Source organism: Onychomys torridus, chromosome 15 (assembly GCF_903995425.1).
Source record: "Onychomys torridus chromosome 15, mOncTor1.1, whole genome shotgun sequence".
Taxonomy (NCBI): domain Eukaryota; kingdom Metazoa; phylum Chordata; class Mammalia; order Rodentia; family Cricetidae; genus Onychomys; species Onychomys torridus.
The window spans coordinates 21624560-21643702 of NC_050457.1; the positions used below are offsets into that span (position 1 = coordinate 21624560).

Genomic DNA, 19143 nt, shown 5'->3' on the forward strand with positions numbered 1-19143 from the left:
GACAGGGTCCCTGCTCGAAAGGAGCTTCCAATCTAAGGGAACACACACTGCCTGCATGTAACACATAACGACCACAGGCTCTAGATGACGGGCGCCAACTCAGTGCCTTAGAAAGTGGGCATGACAGCATTTCAGGTATGACAGAGAGCACCTGGACTGAAGAGGTCTTCATGAAACAGGTGAGCAGGCAGGGGCCACAGCAAAAGCATGCAGGCGGAGTGGGAAGGCACGGCACACAGGGAGGTGTGCAGAGGACAGAGCCGCAGGTGACATGCTACGGCGGGCGGGGGCAAAGGTCAGGGAGCAGGCAATTCTGGCTGAGGCAAAGTTTTCATGCAAGGGAGAGATGGTTAGAACACGGACTGAACAAGGACTTCCCGCAGATGAACGACAGGGAGGAGGTTACCTTTCCACGGCCTGCTGGATCCGCCTCATCCAGTTGTTTCTTTCCTCCTTGGAATTGGTGTGGATTTCATACATCTCCGGACCAGCAGAGGACGCGCTGATCAGAAACATGCCTCTCTCCTCATTAGCAACTTCTCTAGCAATAAGCTTCTGAAGAGAAATAACCGAAGGCTTCTGGTCCTACGAGAGTTAAGAGGATGCACGGGTGAAACCGCAGCGTCTTTAAACCAAGAGTCACGTGGAACCCAGGAGCCTCCATCGCCCTCATCATCCTTTCAGAAGGCATCGGAAGTTCTCCAATGGAGAGGGAAAAGGGTATCACATTAGCTCGGCTGTGGCTATGACAATGTTTGACACCATCAACTGGAGACACATTATTCAACACATCAGCTTGTGGGGACATACCTTACTCAAACCCCAAAGCAGATGGAGAATGAGGACTTAGAGGAAGAATTATCCTTAAGGATGTCAGTTTAGGGACAGGAAAGGTGGCTCAGTGGTTAAGAGCAAATACCGCTTCCTACAGCAGACCTGAGTTTGGTTCCCAGCACCCACACTGGGTTGCTCAAAACCACCTGTAACTCCAGCTCCAGGGGCATGATGCTCCTTCTGGCCTCTGCACTCACATATGCATACCTGCACAGAGACATACAACTTTTTAAAAAATAAATATTTTTAAAGATTGGTAGTTTAAAGGGGTAATTTTAAAGAGATCAGAAGAAAAAAATATGATAAACTACTATGGTTGAGAAAGAAGGTATAAAAGGTGCTTGTGAAGAGTGAGAAGCTGGAGCCCATTGGATTTAGAAATAATTGCAAGACAGTGATGAAAACAGAACCCTAGGAAATAAGGAGATAGGTCATCAAATACAATGTAGAAATGGGCAGACATGACCTGAGAGTCCCTAGACATCACCAACCCCTTCTGCTCCAGATCTCAACCCCAGAACTGCTGAAGCTCTACCCGTAAGTGGCTCCTCCTCACCAACCAGATGAACACTGGGTGAGCAGGACTGACCCTAAATCATCTTCATCTGCCAGACACATTGCCTTGCATGGATGAGGCATGCAATCAATGTCTGCAGAACTGGATTTAACATAATTCCACCTGAGGGAAATTGGAAGACAGTCTAAGAGTTGGTGTCCAAGGTAGAACGAAATAACTTCTGCCAACATTCACCGTGGGCTTTCAGTGCCTCCATGCTATGCCTTGGGGTCTCACAGATGAGACCTCAATAGCCCCACACCTGGCTCAAGAGCCATGGTTGAAAAACAGCCAAAAGAATGTCTGCAGGATGAGAAGGATGTGGGGAAGGGAATCTACTTTGGTCTGTAGCTCCCATCACTGTTTAGAGAGCTAGCTACAGCATGTAGTTTTGTTTCTTCCTTGAGGACCGAGGGAAGACTTTATCCAGAGTTTGCCATTCTCTATTCTCCCCTACTGATTACCTGGCACTGGCTTGCCTGCCTTTCCACTACATAACTATGCCACATCTGGAGTTATTGGCCAAGGCATCTCTGGAGTGCTTTTCATGTTTGTCAGAACAGTGTGGGAAAAAAAATAGATCATGATGGAATAGACTACTGGTCTACCCAGTCCCATGCTTGGCCTCTGGAAATGGAGGGTAAATCAGTTTTAAAGGAGATCTTGAATCCCCTCTGTAATGAGAGAGGTCCTCTATCTAAGCATTATTAAGATCCCTTTTAGTATTAGAGATCTATGTTTTAGCTTCTTCTGAATGTATATATGTAAAAATGCAAGGTGAGTTCTAGTTGCTTGAAATGAAAGAATGTGAAATTATTATTAGTTGGTTAGTGTTCCAGAGAAAGGGAGGTGGTGGCAAGATCTTTCAAAAGTGAAGAATAAATAAAGGGTAGAAAGGAGCATTAATTAAATTCCTACCAACCAGAAGGCATCAAGGGCATGCTTGTCATTATTCATATTAACTACACAAACACTGGTGAAAAACAAGATTCAACATCCCCAGGAACGAAAGCAACACATCAGCTTTGGGGTCAGATGTCATACACTGATGATGCAGGGGCCTAATGCAGTCTGCCAGGATACTTTGTTGTGCCATGGCATTTTAAAGCCATTTTTTAATGTTAGCACCATTTGTGAGTAGAAGTCTCCACCTTTTAGAAATAATATATAGTTGGGAGTGTGTAGCAGAAACAGAATACTGGCTAACCTAGACCATATTCTCACGTAATTTATAAACACTGGCTCAGTAAGCATGACTCACCTTGACTCTGAACATGTACTCACTAGTTGAGGACAGTCCCCACTGCTTTCCACTGTCTCCATCATACCCACTGTTGACTTCACTCATTTACATTCCTGCTCAATCTCTACAGACATCTGGAATGGAAGGCCTCTCATAGAGCGGAAGGGGGAAAGGAGAGGCTGTCTATCTCCAGTCCAACTGCTACCCAATCTCCACTGGTGCTGGTTCTATCAGCTAGTGATCCCACTGGGGCAAAAAGACCTTAAACTTGCTTCATAATTTAAATTTGAACTTGCAGGTGGGCATGTTCATGCTGTCTTTTCTACTGTTTCAATGTTGAAACTGCCTTCTTTAATATTCAAGAAAGTCTTCCTGGATTTCTGGAATATTCCAGAAAGTAGATGTACTTACTTTATTCTAGATCCTATTTCCAGCTGAATGATCTCTAAAATAAATTAAGCTGGGTCTGTAGAGACAGATGGCTCAGAGGTTAAGTGTGTTAAATCTTCCAGAGGACCCAGAGTTTGGTTCCCAGCACCCATGCCTGGAGGCTCACAACCACCTATAACTCTGGCTCCAGTGGATTTGATACCTTTTTCTGGCCTGAGGGTACTTGCGTGTGTGTGTGCGCACGCACACATACACACAAACCACTCCTGTAAGAACACTACTTTCTACTCTTATTACTTTCAGATCCTTCTGGTAGTTTCCAAATGCATCATGTCTTCTATGCACACAAGATAAGCACTTATTAAAGGTTTTTCTACTGAACAAAGAGAATGAAAAAATCTCACCTCTGGGTCCTAGAATAAGGACAACTTTCTAAAACATTATATGGGAACTAGGAAACACAGACATGTGCATACCCTGAGGTAATGAATCAACTCCCTAAGACCATCACTATAAGATATCCATGATACAGGGGCTACTATCAGATACATGTAGAAAGCATATGACCTAAACATAGGGTACTTGACTCTCTAAGGCTAAGAGAATGCTTTCTCCTTTGATCCTCAATATCACCTTTGTGCAGGTATGTGCTACACTTCTAGACACAGCCAACAGCAGTCTTCTGTCTTCCACAGCCAGAGAGTCTACTAAAGAGAGCTGAGCTTATTTGGTGGGTTGCATTCCTACCCGCTTTGTCCTCCAAAAGGTGATACACATAATCCAATGAGTCACGTCATACTCCAAATCATACTATAAATTGAACAATACAGCTTAATCCTAATCCACATGCTATGCTGTTTTAAGAAACACAGTATCTGCCTTTGTCTTATGTCTAATATCTTTTTTTTTTTTTTTTTGAGACAGAGTCTCTCTTATGTAGTCCTGGCTGTCCTGGAACTCACTATGTAGCCCAGGCTGGCCCCGAACTCACGTAGATCCAATTGCCTCAGCCTCCTGAGTGCTGGGATTAAAGGCGTGCGCCACCGCCATCCAGCTTGTGTCTATGTCTTGATCAGTCAGCATGCTATTAGGCTTATCAGACCGCTCAAAAGGCAGGATCCACCTCTTGTTTGGAACTAAAGAAAGCTTTGTATCTACAGAGATCTGCTGAGACGATTTCTCTTCCAGCCTGGCCCCCAACATCCCATACATAAGTACAACAACCCCATCTTCCTGGGTTTTCCTCTGGGTTCTTGCAGCTTTGCAGGTAATGGAATGGAGAAGGAGGCTAGCAGACAATAGGAAAGTTTTCATGAAATTTAGAATAGATGAAGTGCAAACAGGTTGGCATGAGGGTAGGGGTGTGTTTAGGGCTAGCCTCTGCTTTAGCTGGCACCAGGGTACAGATGAGAGGCAGAAGATGCCTCTGAGGCCAATCTGATGAGAGCGGGCAGACAGGTTCCAGCCTCTCCTTGTTGCATCTCATCCATGGCCAGACATGCTTTTCAGTTTTCTCTGGACAGCAAAACTGAAACTTTATTAAGACTTCAAAGTTTCCAAAACCAAGTGGAGTAAGGGGCCCAAATAGCCTATCTCTGGATGTATACTAAACACTTACTTTTCCAAGCATCACCCTTAAACTGTCCCCATGAGCATCGGGCTTTGATTTTTCTCTAGCAGAACATGATGCCCCAAGTCACCAATAAGGGGGCTAACCTGTGACATCTTCCTCCTCTATACCCTTTTGGATCACATAGATGCTGTAGAAAGTACACTAAAATCTACGTATGTGCTACATTGAGAAAGATCTACATACCACAAAGGGAGGGGATACATGAAAGACCATAGTCATTTGCAGCCACTAGGGCAGGAACAAGGACCTTCTTTAAGCCTGGTGCTGTAGCTCAGTAGCAGTACATTTGTCTAGAATCCAAAAGCTTCTGGGTTCAATCCCCAGCACCGTGAGAAATGAAAGATACTCTCCTTTGAAATCACCCTGTCTTCTTGTTTGGCAGAAGAGAGACATCACCGCAGGTTATAGATGAGGTGAGCAAGTGACATGGTAAGACGACCATCCAGCAGGAAAAAAGAACAAGATGTTGGAAACTACCCATGCCCAACACTGATACCTCAGTTGCCAGAGCTGAGCATGGGGGGGGGGGTTGGGGATGAAGGCGGAGACCAGAGAAAAGACCCAGAGAGCCAGGGAGGAGGGAGGGACTTGAGGCCCTGAGGGCAGTGTCCATTTACCATCAATACTGAAACATTCCGATATTTTCACAATTGATTAAATTGCCTGCTGAACCAGCTATGACGTCTGCTACAGCAGTGGGAATTTCGTGCCAAGTGCCCTTTTGATTTTATTAGGAAGTTCAGGCACCACAGAGCTAACTAGTACAAATGTGCATCGCGGGGCCGCATACTTACAACAGCTGCGAAGATGTACTTCTGGTCCTTTTCTTGTAGGAAGAGCAGCACATCAGTTAGAAGCAGAGCCAGGATATCTTCAAAGACAGAACCATGCCAGTGTTAATGAAGGGAACCACAGCCGGGATGACGTCACTGGCTATTTTCATTTCGTGCTTGACATTTAAATCCGTTCAACAAAACTGGAAGGCTTTTCTATGAAAGTTTTATTTAGAAAAACCCTTTTACTATGGTAGATATTAGCTACCATAGTTAAAATGCACAGGAAGTCGTTTAAGTGTATACAGTTGCATGTAGCACCATAGATAAACTACAGGATTGTAACAAGAACTAATTCTCTAGAAAGTATTCAAGAGCAGTTTCCAAAAGGAGAGAAAAACATTCTATATAAAAGAAGGCTCTGAGATGGTGAGATGGTGTATGCTTGGAATCCCAGTACTTGCCAGGCAGAGGCTGAAGGATCATGAGTTTGAGACCAGCCTAAGTTACATAACAAGACCTTATTTCACATGTACCCCTCCCCCTGTGAAAGAAGGTCCTAAGAGAATAGAACACGCCCTTCCCTTTAGGAGAAATGTAGCTAATTTAAAAAAAATGTAAAGGAACAGCTTCCACATCAAGTGGTGGAGGGAAACATGCTACGTCTAGCGCTCATTTCTCTACTTCCCTTGGAAACTTTGCAAGAACCCCCTTCCTGTGACCACTACACAGTCTAGTCACAACAGATGATTCTATTCAATGGACAAAGAGAAACAGTATTGTGTGGGTTACAATGTTTTCAACACAACATTGCGAGCTATTCATCAGCAAATACCTTTGTTTATATTTCCATCAAAGCCTGCTCATCTTCTGGTGGGAAATGACCTCCAAGTGACTATAATAGAATAAATCCTTATTCTCCCCCTTGCCTAAGGATGTAATTAAGATGGAGGAGGTGTAAGGTCCTTAGAGGTTGTAGAGGAAGCTGAATAGGCAAGCATTTAAGCTTGTCCTTCGGGTCCAGACTAAGAAAATCAAATCTCTGAAAGGAGACTAAAGGGCCAGTCAGTTTTTCAGGCCCCAGAGATATAAGAAAGTACCAGACAGCAAGGTGCTAGCTACAAGCTAAGTCCTTGAGAATCTCAATAAATAGCTCTAGACCCTAAGCAGACTAACAGAGTCAAGTTTAAGCCTGTTAGCAAATTGAACCACTGAGGAAGAGCTTACCCAGGGGCCAGTATACAGGTAGATGTGTCATATTACTGAATAACCAAGATGATATTTAGAGTTTTCTCATTTCTCCCCTCCACGGTCTGAAAGCCCCAGGCTGTCCTGGCACACAACAGACTCTCGCTGTATAGTGTGGGCTGTTCCTGCTTTCAACACACCACATTTAGCAGAAAATTTCTATGCCAACAATGTCCAGAACTCTCAACTCCTTTGATTTCACACATCACAGGCTTTCACATTCATGAAAGTGCATGTGAAGGATTTTTCTCAGGACAGCAAGTCAAGCATGTGTATCACCCAGCCACATTTACCCACTGAACTTCACAACTTGACGTTTCAACTTACAACAGTCAAGGGTTTCTGACCTGCAAGTCAGAACCATTTTTCCTTTGAAAGCCTGTCCTCGGCTGAATGAGTAATATGTATGAAAGGAGGAGGGAGTGGATTGGTGGAGCCACGGTACCTTTGAAACGACCTGTAGCTGTTTTCCAGTAGACAAGCCCATCATGCAAGAGAGCCCTTTCTTTACTCATCAGGGCCTGCTTTCTAAACACGTGGCCATTTTTGAGCTTTGTGTATGTTTTGTTTTCAATTTTATTCAGGATCTCCAGCCATTTTTGGTTCTTCTCATATTCATTGACTTTTAGATCCACAGCTGCAATCATGTCTTTAATTAAGCCAAGGGCTTTGCAGAGGTCTTTGTGTTCCTCAGTCCTTTCTGCATGAAGGAAAAAAGAAAGAAAATTATAATAATTCAGAATACTAAGAGAGGTTATTTTTCCTTAAGCTTTTCAATATAACAAAGACCCCATAAGAAAGATGTTGGATTAAATTCAAATATTAAAATATCTCTCTGCACCACCTCAAAGAAGCAATACAATATTTGATATAAAAGATGTGCGTCAGCTGGCAATAAGATGTGTGACTTTCAGGGAGAAGTCTGCCTCTCTGTGACAGTGTCATAATTTATCTTCATTGTCTAGGTGACTAGACTAGGAAACACAGTGCTGGGCATTTCTCTGAGAGTTTCTAGAGAGGCTCCCCTCAGGAAGTCCCACCTTCAATGTGGGCAGCACCATTGCATGGCCGGGGGACCCAGACTGAACAAAAATGGTGCAGCAAATGAAGCGCCAACATTCATCTCCCTCAGTTTCCTGTCTGCACAGATGCAACGTGGCCAGCTACCTCACACCCCTCCTACCATGCCTTCACTGCCATGATGGACTCTGTGCCCTCAAACTGTGAGACAAAATAACCTCTTCCTTCCTGAAGTTGCTTCTCTCTGGGTCTTTTGTCACAGTAACACAATGTATCAAATGTAATAGAAACAGGGACTATAAATTAACCTGGGCATTCTGCCCTTCCTAGAAACAGGAAAGCAGGTAAACCCCACACTGTGTTGCTAAGGACTGGACCCAGCCATGTGGTCAAGCTCATGTCCTCCTAAATGGAGCCACAGGGCAATTTAAATGCCCCCAGACTCATTTGCCTTCTGGGTTTCATTAGCATAACCTCAAGGGTTTTAATATTCTAATTAAAATTGTTTTGGCTTGTTCCTTTTTTCTTTTGATTATGAAAGAAATGAACATATTTTGAGGGCCCTGGGCACTGTGCCTCAAGGAAGCCAGCCAGGCTTATGCACACAGAGTAGACAGATGGTCATCAGCTCCAATTGTTCTTTAAACCCCTGGCCACTCCTGTCAACTCCAGACTGCCCTAAGGAAAGCCTCTTGGGGAGCTCCTAGAACGGCTTCTGGAAACCTCAGATAAAAGGAACTGATTTTTTTTTTTTCTGTATTTGATGATAAAGATCAGCTAGTTGATATTTGCTCGGGTGCCTGGACCTGAAGAGCTAGGGGGGGGAGGACCAGCAGCGACTCCAGAGGCCAGTGCCCATAGCTGCAAGGACACACGTTTAGAAAGAGCAGCCAGCAGTGGAAACAGTCCCCCAAAGGTCTCGCTCCAAAGACATCCCAGGTGCTCAGTGCGTACACAGATGCAGGTGAGCATTATCAGAACATGCAGAGATCACACATGACGTCCATCTCTTCAAGGAGGAGTCTTTCTCACCACCTTCCAAAAAACACACCACACAACTCCTCTCTCCTGACAGGGCCTTCCCCTCTTAACTTCTAAGAAACCTTTCAAAACTAAGAAAGCCAAGGAAAGAAAAGTGAGGTTGAATTACCAGATGGCCCTGAGTAATTCCAGGAGACTTTACAAAAGCTGACAAATCACTATCTCCTGATGCCTTACAACTCAAAATGGAACAGCACCAGCCTCCCCAGGAGCCTTCACAAATGCCCCCTTGAGCTCCGCTCACACCTACAGACCCCCCAATCTGCAAGTAAACGCACCCCCTGGCGAAGGAAGGGCTAGTGAAGCTGAGGAGCACTGCCATTTAACCGTCATACGGACCAGTGGTCAGAGGCTCCAGGAGTGACCTTTGGCAACACCTGCCAGGAGGAGGGGTGGCATCCGGGTGCCACCATGCCGCCTCTGCCTCAAGCCAGAACTCACAGTTACAGCTTGCACCGTAAGTGGGACCGACCAGTGTTGTTATCCACCTGCCGATGACTTGGCATGGGACGGACCTTGGGGTAAAGTGAGCTGACCAACACTCTGGGACAGTTTTGTCTCCGGGGTATTGCAGAGAGTTAAGAGACTTCACAGGATGCAAACCCAAACGCTTTCATTTTGTTTTCACTCTTGTGCTGAGAACAAAATCCATGATGCTTTCTCTATAGGCCATGTTTGCATTCTCTTGTGCATCAAATTTTAAAGAATCATAAAAGTGGTAGAAGGAAAGAAGCAACTTCTGCAAGCTCTCCTCTGACCACCACACCATGGTGCAAGCTAGTCTCCCTCACCCCACTCCCGCCACACAAAACAAATGTAATTAAAGAATAATAGCCGGGCGGTGGTGGTGCACACCTGTAATCCCAGCACTCGGCGGGGCAGAGCCAGGAGGATCTCTGTGAGTTCGAGACCAGCCTGGTCTACAAAGCGAGATCCAGGACAGCCTCCAAAGCTAGAGAGAAACCCTGTCTTGAAAAACCAAAATAATAATAATAATAATAATAATAATAATAATAATAATAATAATAATTTCTCAGAATGAATTCCAATTCAAAGGCTTTAAAAGCTTGTGCACAATGAAAGCACTGTGAAGGCCACAGCATTCGAGGCTCCTTAGGACCCCTCAGGTGTGATTAAAACTAACAGGAGAGACGAAAGTTCTCCTAGCAGCCATTTCTCACCCTTTGTATATTGCAGGATCCTCTCCACCAAGACCGGGTATTTTGTGATGCGCTGGGTGACGAGCAGGATGCACTCTGGGATTCCTCGGCGGCGAGCCAAAAGGTTGCTATTTCGGATCTTGAAAAGTATACATATTTTTATATACACCAATGATTTTGCTTGAGAATAATTCAAAATCTACAACTTTATGATTTGTCCACACTTCACTGCCACCATTAGTTAAAATGGACACATTGCCGTTACATTTTGTATTTTGGTTGTTAACCACCAAACCCCAAGGTGTGGGTAAGTTTCAAGTTATACTGATGCACTTCTCATCTCCAAATGGACTGACTCTCAGGTTTCAGGGTTGGCAAAGGCTTTTGGACAACAACGGAAATCTGAACGTGTTCATGTTCACTGTTTCTCTAACGTGTCTTCCTCCACCTTTTTCTCTTACACACCGTCACTTAAAGTCCCTTCTCACAGAGCAATCCTCCCCCTAAACATTTCCAAATATTCTTAAAGTCCCATTGCACATGAAAACCAGAAAGGAAATCTGGTAGAACTCAGAGACTGGCAAATCAAAAATATAGGACCCGGAAGCTTGGGCAAATTTCTTCTATAAATAAACATGAAAGGTAGGGAAAGAAGGGAGGAAGAGAATTCAAGTTAAAGGGTATAAGAGACTAACTACAAGCCAGGTAGCGGTGACACATGCCTTTAATCCCAGGAGGCAGAGGCAGGCAGATGTTGGTAAGTTTAAGGCCAGCCTGGTCTACAGAGCAAGTTCCAGGATAGCCAAGGCTACACAGAGAAACCCTGTCTCGGAAAAACAAAAAACAAAACAAAACAACAAAAAAAAAAGAAAAAGAAAAAGAAAAGGAGAGAGAGAGAGAGAAAGACAGAGACAGAGACAGAGAGAACAGACATATGTAACAATGAACTTTGGCCAGGTCCTGGCTTAACAATGCAGTTTCAAGAGATGAACAGTAAAAATTGAAGATTAGAAAATGACGGATAATTTAAGTGTGTAATGTTACCACAATACTTTAAAAGTGTTTAGAAAGACGTAGATGAAATCATATGATGTCATGGATTTGGGTCAAATTAATCCACTCTGAAGCAAATTCATGGGATAAACAGATCCTCTCTTTGCTTTTGCTTTGGTTTTTCTGATACAGAACTTGTCAGGGTGTGAAACCACTTCCCAGAACACTGCCAATATTCTCAGAGGCCTGGGGACTATGACCTTACCGATACAAGCTAGCAAACACAATGGTTAAGGAGAATATTTCACTACCATCAGACTCTCCATCTTTGCCATACACCCATCACTTCCTTCTCCTTCCCCTGAGAACTAGAACTGAGATATGAAACTTCTTTAGCTCATTAAGACCCAAACATGAACTATCGCCCCACAGTGACCTCCCACCCTATAATTAAGTTGAACAACACTTGCCTTAATAAAATTCTGAAACTTTTTGTTCTGCTGGAGCTCTTTAAAGAGGCTCATGGCTTCTTTGTGATGGCTGCAGAATTCTCCATAGATCTTCTTCATTTTGCTTGCATTTTCTTCTGAAAACTGAGCACATTTCCATAACGGTTTATAAATGCACCCATGACATGCATAGAGAAAAGAACATGGAGTTTTTGTGTATTTCAAAACATCACAGATTTCCCAAATACAATCACTCTCCTTCCCCCAGATACTTCTTAAAATAAAAGAAAATGATTAAGTAGTAAGGGCCAACATAACAGGATCATATTGTACTAAACTAATCAAACAGCCCAATGAAAAACATCCAGTGTCTTAATGTTTGCTCCATTTCATGCAATGTGTTAAAACTTGTAGTAGTATTACTTTTTACATTGAATGTCTGACGTCACAAGTGGATCACAGGCAGGGGATTGTTAGCCATGATGAGAAGAGAATGGAGAATAACCAGAATGCTATTTTATTAACTGAGGGGAGAAGGAAAGATGTGGACTGAATGTTTCCATCAGCCTGACCTGCAGGGAGAGCTTCATAAAATTCAGAGACATGGGGTAGTGTTGGGAGGGTTGGCTGCATAACTCTGGTTAGCTGTGGTTTTTGTTTTTAAGACTACGACAGCTCTACACGATAGCTCTACATGATTGTGCCCACAAGGAAGGTCATTGCAACAGAAAGCCTCCCCAGAAAAGATTTAAAATGCATTCCATCATCTTTGGCCTTTTCTCTTTTGCTCAGTTATATCTGTGCTGATGATACTATGTCAGAAGAGATGGCCCCTAAACCACAATGGTTAAAATAAAGTCTAACAAAACACATTTGTCTACTGAAAACTACACAATACTGATACTTCAAAAATCTAAATGACTAGGGGCCAGACAGCTTAGCAGTTTAGAGCACTTGGCTGCTTTTGTAGAATACAGAGGTTTGCTTCCCACATGGACCCACACAACTTTCTGTAACTCCAGTTCCAGAGGATCTGATGCCCTCTTCTGACCTCTGCCGGCATCATGTGTGGAAATAGTTCACAGATGTACATGCAGGCAAAACATCCGTGTGCATATAGTTTTTTTTTTTTTTTTTTTTTTTTTTTTTAAGTTTTGTGATCTAAATGAATAGAGAGCTTTACCAAGTTCACAGAATGGAAGGATCAAAATAATAAAGGTGTTAATTTTCCCCAGGTAGACAATACAGGTTTAACCCAAATGTTATCAAAATCACAGCTAGCTTTTTATAAATATGCGCAAGATTCTTCTTCAGTGTACAGGAAATGCAAAGAAAAGAAAACATCTAAAAACATCTCAGTACAGTAGGAAGACTCCAGTGTTCAATTTTCTAGATTATTGCACAGCTCCCGTTTTCAAGCCATAATGGAAAGATGCAGATCCAGTGCTCAGCAGAACAGAAAAGAAACCCAGCATGGACAAGAGATTTTTGGCAAAGGTTCAAAACCCAGCTCAATGGGGGAAGGATGGCCTTTTAATGATTGTACAAAAATAGAAAAGAAGATAAACCAAAAAGAGAACTCCAACCTTACAAAACTCATAGAAAACTAACTAGGAAATCCAGAAATTGCATTTTTAGGAATTTATTGCAACAAAGGCAAATTTTGGATCTGTAAACAAAAAAAAACAAACAAACAAAAAAATTGTACCTAAACATGGCAATTTGATCTGTAATGGGTATAAACCAAAAGTAGCAAGATGTCCTCCTACAAGTAAGCAATTAATCAAAGTAGGGTACGTCCATGCCATGGAATACTACTCACCAGGAATAAAGAATGAACTGCTGTGGAATACTACTCACCAGGAAAAAAGAACAGACTGATGTGGAATACTACTCACCAGAAAAAAGAACAAACTGCTGACACACAGAACCACTGACATGATTAAAAGAATTGTGCCAATTCCCTAAAGACCACATCCTACACAATTCCATTTATATGATGTTTTTGACGATGACAAAATGACAGAAATAAAGAGTTTCCAGGACTTAGAGAGGAGGAGAAGCAAGGGCAAGAGGGAAGTAGGCATGCGTACGTATAAACAGGGACTCTTGTGATAAGAGCATCGTCTTGACAGTACGGATGTCAGTATCCAGACTGTGGTGTGGTAGTTTTGGAAGGTGTTATTGTTGGAGGAGAGATAATGCAAACAATTAAAATTTTACATAGCAAATCTCAGATCTCAGCCCGTTCCTATGGGAACCACTGAGAGACAGAACACTGAGCCTCATTTTTAACAACTTTCGGGTAAGCCTTATGTCCCTGAAGTTAAAACAACATAAAAAACCTGATTGGTTTGGATCCTATCCACAATTTCCCGCCCACACGAGAGTTCCTGCTGACTGCCTACTATCACACTCCACCCTGCCTTCTGAAGCACATGTCTAGTTAGACTCCAGGATGTTCCCAGTCTGCCTTCCTACACCCTAAACGCCGTCTCCTCCTTTGTCCCCGTGAGGCAGAGTCCCTGGCACCACTCTCTGAGGACACTGTTAGCTGGTTATGCAGGAACTCTGGCCACACACCGTGCATACCAACCAGGAACAGGAACACAGGCTCATCCTTTTCTCTCCTTCCCTTTCCCAAAAGAGAAATCTATGCTCTAACCATTAGGCCACTAAGTCCATGTCACAAGATGACAATGACCCAGTTTGGGCTGCTGCTTTATCCACACAAATTAAATAAATACAGAACTGATAAAGACGCACGTTGCCACTAAGTATGAAAAAAAAAAAAAAATCAAAGAATAAAACCAGTTCCAATGATTAGAATTTAAAAAGAGAAAAATCATGACTATTGATATAAATGAAATAGAAACTCAGGTAATTTCAAATGGCAAAATTATAATCCTTCCTTTTCAGTGTTTTTATTTAAACTGAGTCGAAAAGTCCTTTATGTCACCCTGTATTGGGTGGATCATGGGGACAGAATGGGTCTCAGGCTATAAGCTGCAAAGCAGGTCCCTCTTTGGTTAAAAGAGAAGTTTTCACTAATACAGACTTTCCCGTTGTGAGACATGAAAAAGCAGCTACGAGGGGACAGGTCCTTGCATGTGTATGTGCATCTAAAATGCTGTATGTAATCACAGCTAAACCATCAGAGAATCCAATTCCTCCACCTTTCACATATAGATAATAGCTTATCTCCATGGCTACCTAGGATAGCATGAGAGCATTTAAAATACTAAAATCCTTAGAGAAGGTGGCACTACTTATAAAAGTCATATTAAAGTGACAGAGGACAACTCCAGACACTTCCCCAAATGCCATAGGCATTCCAACCCAAAGCCTGGCAGCCCACTGAATTCCTGAGCTGTCTTCCTTCCTTCCTTCCTTCCTTCCTTCCTTCCTTCCTTCCTTCCTTCCTTTCTTTCTTTCTTTTTCTTTCTTTCTTTCTCCTCCTCCTCCTCCTCCTTTTAAGTGAGTCAATCATTCAATAAATACTCCAAGTCCAAGAATTCCCTATAGGTGTTAGACTATGGTAACAAACAAATGAAAAGACCCCGCCCCCTCCCCGGGGTTTGCGGTCTCCTGACAGTAAAGGCTTTCCTGTGGTTTGCTAAAGTTCTTGGTTCATCTTGACGATAGAGCAGATTTTGACCTCTGTCCCAGGTACATCACCTGTGAGATGTGTGGCGGCTAGAGGAAGTCATTAACCCTGGTGCTTACATCTATATCTACACAGTGGGAAAACAGCACCCGCCTCACAATGCTATGAAAGTGAAATGAGACACATAGGGAGCACACAGTTTCTTCCACATCAAAATGGTACCTCACTCTGAGTGAGCATGCTTTTTACAAGAACCCCTGCAGAGAGATATGGAGTCAATGCCATTGCCAAATGCAGGTGGCTGCTGTTACTGTATTAGCCGACTGCACAACCTATTCTCAGTGATGTTCCCCAAATCCCAAACACCTGGAGGGAGATTTATTTATCCTGTCTTCTAGGCTAACTATAAAGAATTTATATCCCTCTTCCTAGGGTGAGCCAGCATTTGACTTGAAGCCAAGCTTCATAATATCACCGTGGAGTACCTATGCTATAAGAAGCCCTCTTTCACATCAGAAAGTCCATGGAATTCAGTTATGACTGTGCTTGCTGGTGGAGACAATAGACTAATCCAAGCCATGCCGAGGAGGCAGTCACTGACTGTCAGGAGCTATCTGACATCTGTTACAGAGCCAGGAACAACCAACACCCAATAAAAGAAAGCCCACGTCCCCACCTAGCAATAGCTATAATGAAATCAATTCATTTCTCCAAGAGTTTTTAATCAATAAAGAGTCTGCAAACCACGGCTGGACAGAAGGCACAGAGATTAAGAGCACTTGTTCTTGCAAGGGCCTGAGTTCCTTTCCCATCACCCACATGGTAGCTCACAACCATCTGTAACTCCAGTGCCAGGGGGTCAATACTGTCTGTCTTCTGACTTCAGTGGACATCTGACATGCACATAGTGCACAGACATGCATGCAGACAAAACACTCATACATATAAAACAAATAAATCTAGTGGGGGAGGCAAGTTTCTGCAAACGCTTAGGCTTCTGAGACCAGCTTTGACACCCTTCTTACCTGCTGAACCAGAATATCTCCAATTCGGTTGATCACGAAGTTCCTGTCATTGCTGGTGCAGGACTCCTGCCTACGCTCCTTCATGCTGAAGAAGAAATGCCTGTGGGTTTCCAGCAACTCATCCAAGCAGGGGAAGATCTTGTCCACCGTGCTGTGGTCCAGCTGCAGCTCTTCCTTCATGCCCTTCCTGAAGACCTCAGACATGATGAGCAGCGTCTGGATGTGGTGCACCTCCGTCTGCATCAGCTCTGAAATGCGAGCACACGCATCATCCAGCTGAGAGCTCTGTAACATGCCTGTTGGGCATGCAGCCTTCCCGACATTACCACAAACACTCGGGCACAGACACTTCAGAGAAAAGAATTCAGAATCACAGCCTTTAATTTGTCGACCTCCTAGCCATTCACCTTTCACAGACCGGACCGATGGAGATACTCAATAGTCATGAGTATCTAGTCCTTTTTGTATCATTTCATGGTTCTTTGTTCATCCTCCTGACTAATGCTAGCAACTTCCTTCACATACAAATTCAGGTTTTGATCACACTATACTGAGTTACAAAACTGTACATAATGCCAGTTAAAATAAAGGTAATTTAATCAAATTTTTATCTGTCACAAACAAGCAAACAGACAAAAAGCCCCACATGTGTCTTTTGCAATTCAATTCTACACTACACTAGTAAGAATGAGGAAATGTTCAAGACTAATAGGACCATTTTTCCCAAAATAAAAGTCAGTGATGATTAAACATTTACAGTCCAAATATTTAATTGTCCAGATATCAGAAGAGGGCCCACGGATGAGAGCCAAGGGCAGCAGCTAGGAGGCCAATGTTTCCAATAGCTTTGACTCCCCTGCCAATGCTCCATAAAATACAACAGGTTGTTGGAGAGAAGTCTTTCCCTGCTTTTTGTGTTGAGTGCATGCATAATTAGACAGGTGATATGAAATAAACTAGTGAAATAAACAAAACGTAATAAAGTTTCCTAAGGATTTACAATAGTGGATTCTTTCTGTCACCTGACCATTTTCCAAAATTCCATTTTCTCCAGAGGAAAATGATGATTATATATCATACACACACACACACACACACACACACACACATATATAAAAACTATCATGTGCATATATGAAAAAGTCTTATAAGTAAATATTTTCAAGAATTTAAAAATGGGCAAAGGAGTTTAATAGTTATTACTTCAAAAACATAAGCAAATGGCCACTAAGTACCCAAAAAGTTATCCAACAGGGTTTGGGATAAAACAGTTAGTAATAGAAGGTTTGTCTCTAAGGCAAAAGGCCTTGTGTGAGATTATTACCCCCTTCCCCACAGTCACCCCTACCCTCATCACCCTCCAACCAAGTTCAATATCCTCAGTGGGGAATTGCAAATCAAAATCACACAGCACATCACACACACTGGGCTAATTATAAGAAGAAAAGATGGGCAATAAACGCATGTTGAAGGTGAAGGTGGGGAGTGACTAGAACCCACCTACATTGGCAAAGATCTGAGAAGCTGCAGCTGCCTGAGTAAACAACCTGCAATCACCAAAAGCTTTAAAGGGACGTTACATATGACCGCCAGAGAAAAAAAAAAAAGAAAAGCACAAAATGTCCATCCACTAATGATCAGATTTAAAAAAAAAAAAAAAGGGACATTAGTTGACTTTAAAAAGGGAATGAAGTACATATGATGATCCTTGCAAAGATCGTGTAAAGTAATCAAACATGGAGACACACACACACACACACACACACACACACACACACACACACACAAAGTGACGCACAGGACAAAGAGTAGATTAGCGGTTGCCCAAACCCAGAGGGGAAAAAGAGAAATGGGAAGTGAGTTCTAACAGGTAGAAGGTTTCTTTTTGAATTGATGCAAATATTCTGGAATTGGAATGCTTTATGGCTGCACAACTTTGGGGAATACACTGAAAACCACCTGATTGCATATGGGGTGTAATTTTATGATATGAGGATTATTTCTCAACTTTTCAAATCCACTATGAGAGAAAACTGTAACCCTCAGCATGCAGGAATACAAGACAAGTTCTGCACAAGCCCCCAAATAACCCCCATGTTTGCAGACAGAATCTGAAGTACCAGCCATGGAGAGGAAATAGGTCGAGATACAGCATTTCTACTTCATCGTAGGCAGAAACCTCTTTCATTAGGACCCACAACTTCAAAGAATTTGTATTTCCTCCCACACTGTCAGCACCCCTTTGACTTACCCCTATCATTTCATTTGATTCTTTAACTAATTTACTCATTATGACTGAACCGAGAAGGAATAATATCCCCCACCATTTTGCATGTGTTGTGGGGGTATCCCTCTCCTCCTCTGTGTGTTGGGGTAGGAGAGTGACACAGAGCATAAAATCCAGGGCATGCTGGGAAAGCACCCTGCCACTGAGTACTCTCTGGCCCTGTTCTATTCTCATTGGTTTCGGGTTTGGATCAGAATCTTTTTTTCTTTCTTTCTTTCTTTTGGTTTTTCGAGACGGGGTTTCTCTGTGTAGTTCTGGTACCTGTGCTGGATCTCGCTCTGTAGACCAGGCTGGCCTCAAACTCACAGAGATCCACTTGTCTCTGCCTCCCTAGTGCTGGGATTAAAGGAGTGTGCCACAATGTCCGGCTTTTTGTTTTGTTTGGTTTGGTTTGGTTTGGTTTGGTTTTTGTTTGAGGTTTGGGACAGAATCTTGCTAGGTGCTAGGTAGCTCTGGCTGGTCTCAGATGCTCAGTCCTTCCCAGTGTGGGGTTCCTAGCAGGAACCACTATGCCAGCTTTCTTCATCTTTAGAAGCAGAGCAATGAGAAACAGAGGGGAAAGAGCTGCCCTGTGGGTCAAACCTTTCTGACACCAAAGGCCACATGACCTGTGATAACCTACCTGCATGGGGAGATTGTGCCTGATCGTGTGTGAGGGTGACCTCCTAGCAGAGGACAGGAAAACACAGGTCAAAGACAATGAAGACCCTGAGCTGGCTACAAAGTGGGGTGTCTTGTTGAAACTACTTTTACTGCATTCTTTGCACTTTGGATCTTCCTAATCAACCGTGTCTACTTCAGACCGCGTTCACTCCCGGAAGTGTACCATGGTGAAATCTCACTGCCACTGAACTGGATACTAAGGACCGAGGCACACAAATGCT

General features: G+C 43.1%; 1 protein-coding gene across 2 annotated transcripts in view; it reads right to left on the reverse strand.

The window, feature by feature from the left end:
• Positions 1-19143, reverse strand: part of Arhgef28 (Rho guanine nucleotide exchange factor 28) — a 328408-nt gene that overhangs the window by 50409 nt on the left and 258856 nt on the right. For both annotated transcript variants that reach the window (XM_036206820.1, XM_036206821.1), the window contains 6 exons: positions 15973-16220; positions 11362-11484; positions 9920-10037; positions 7123-7377; positions 5451-5527; positions 407-585 (listed from right to left, as the gene is read on the reverse strand). In XM_036206820.1, coding sequence (XP_036062713.1) covers positions 407-585; positions 5451-5527; positions 7123-7377; positions 9920-10037; positions 11362-11484; positions 15973-16220 — 1000 coding nt within the window. The remainder of the gene's footprint in view (positions 1-406; positions 586-5450; positions 5528-7122; positions 7378-9919; positions 10038-11361; positions 11485-15972; positions 16221-19143) is intronic.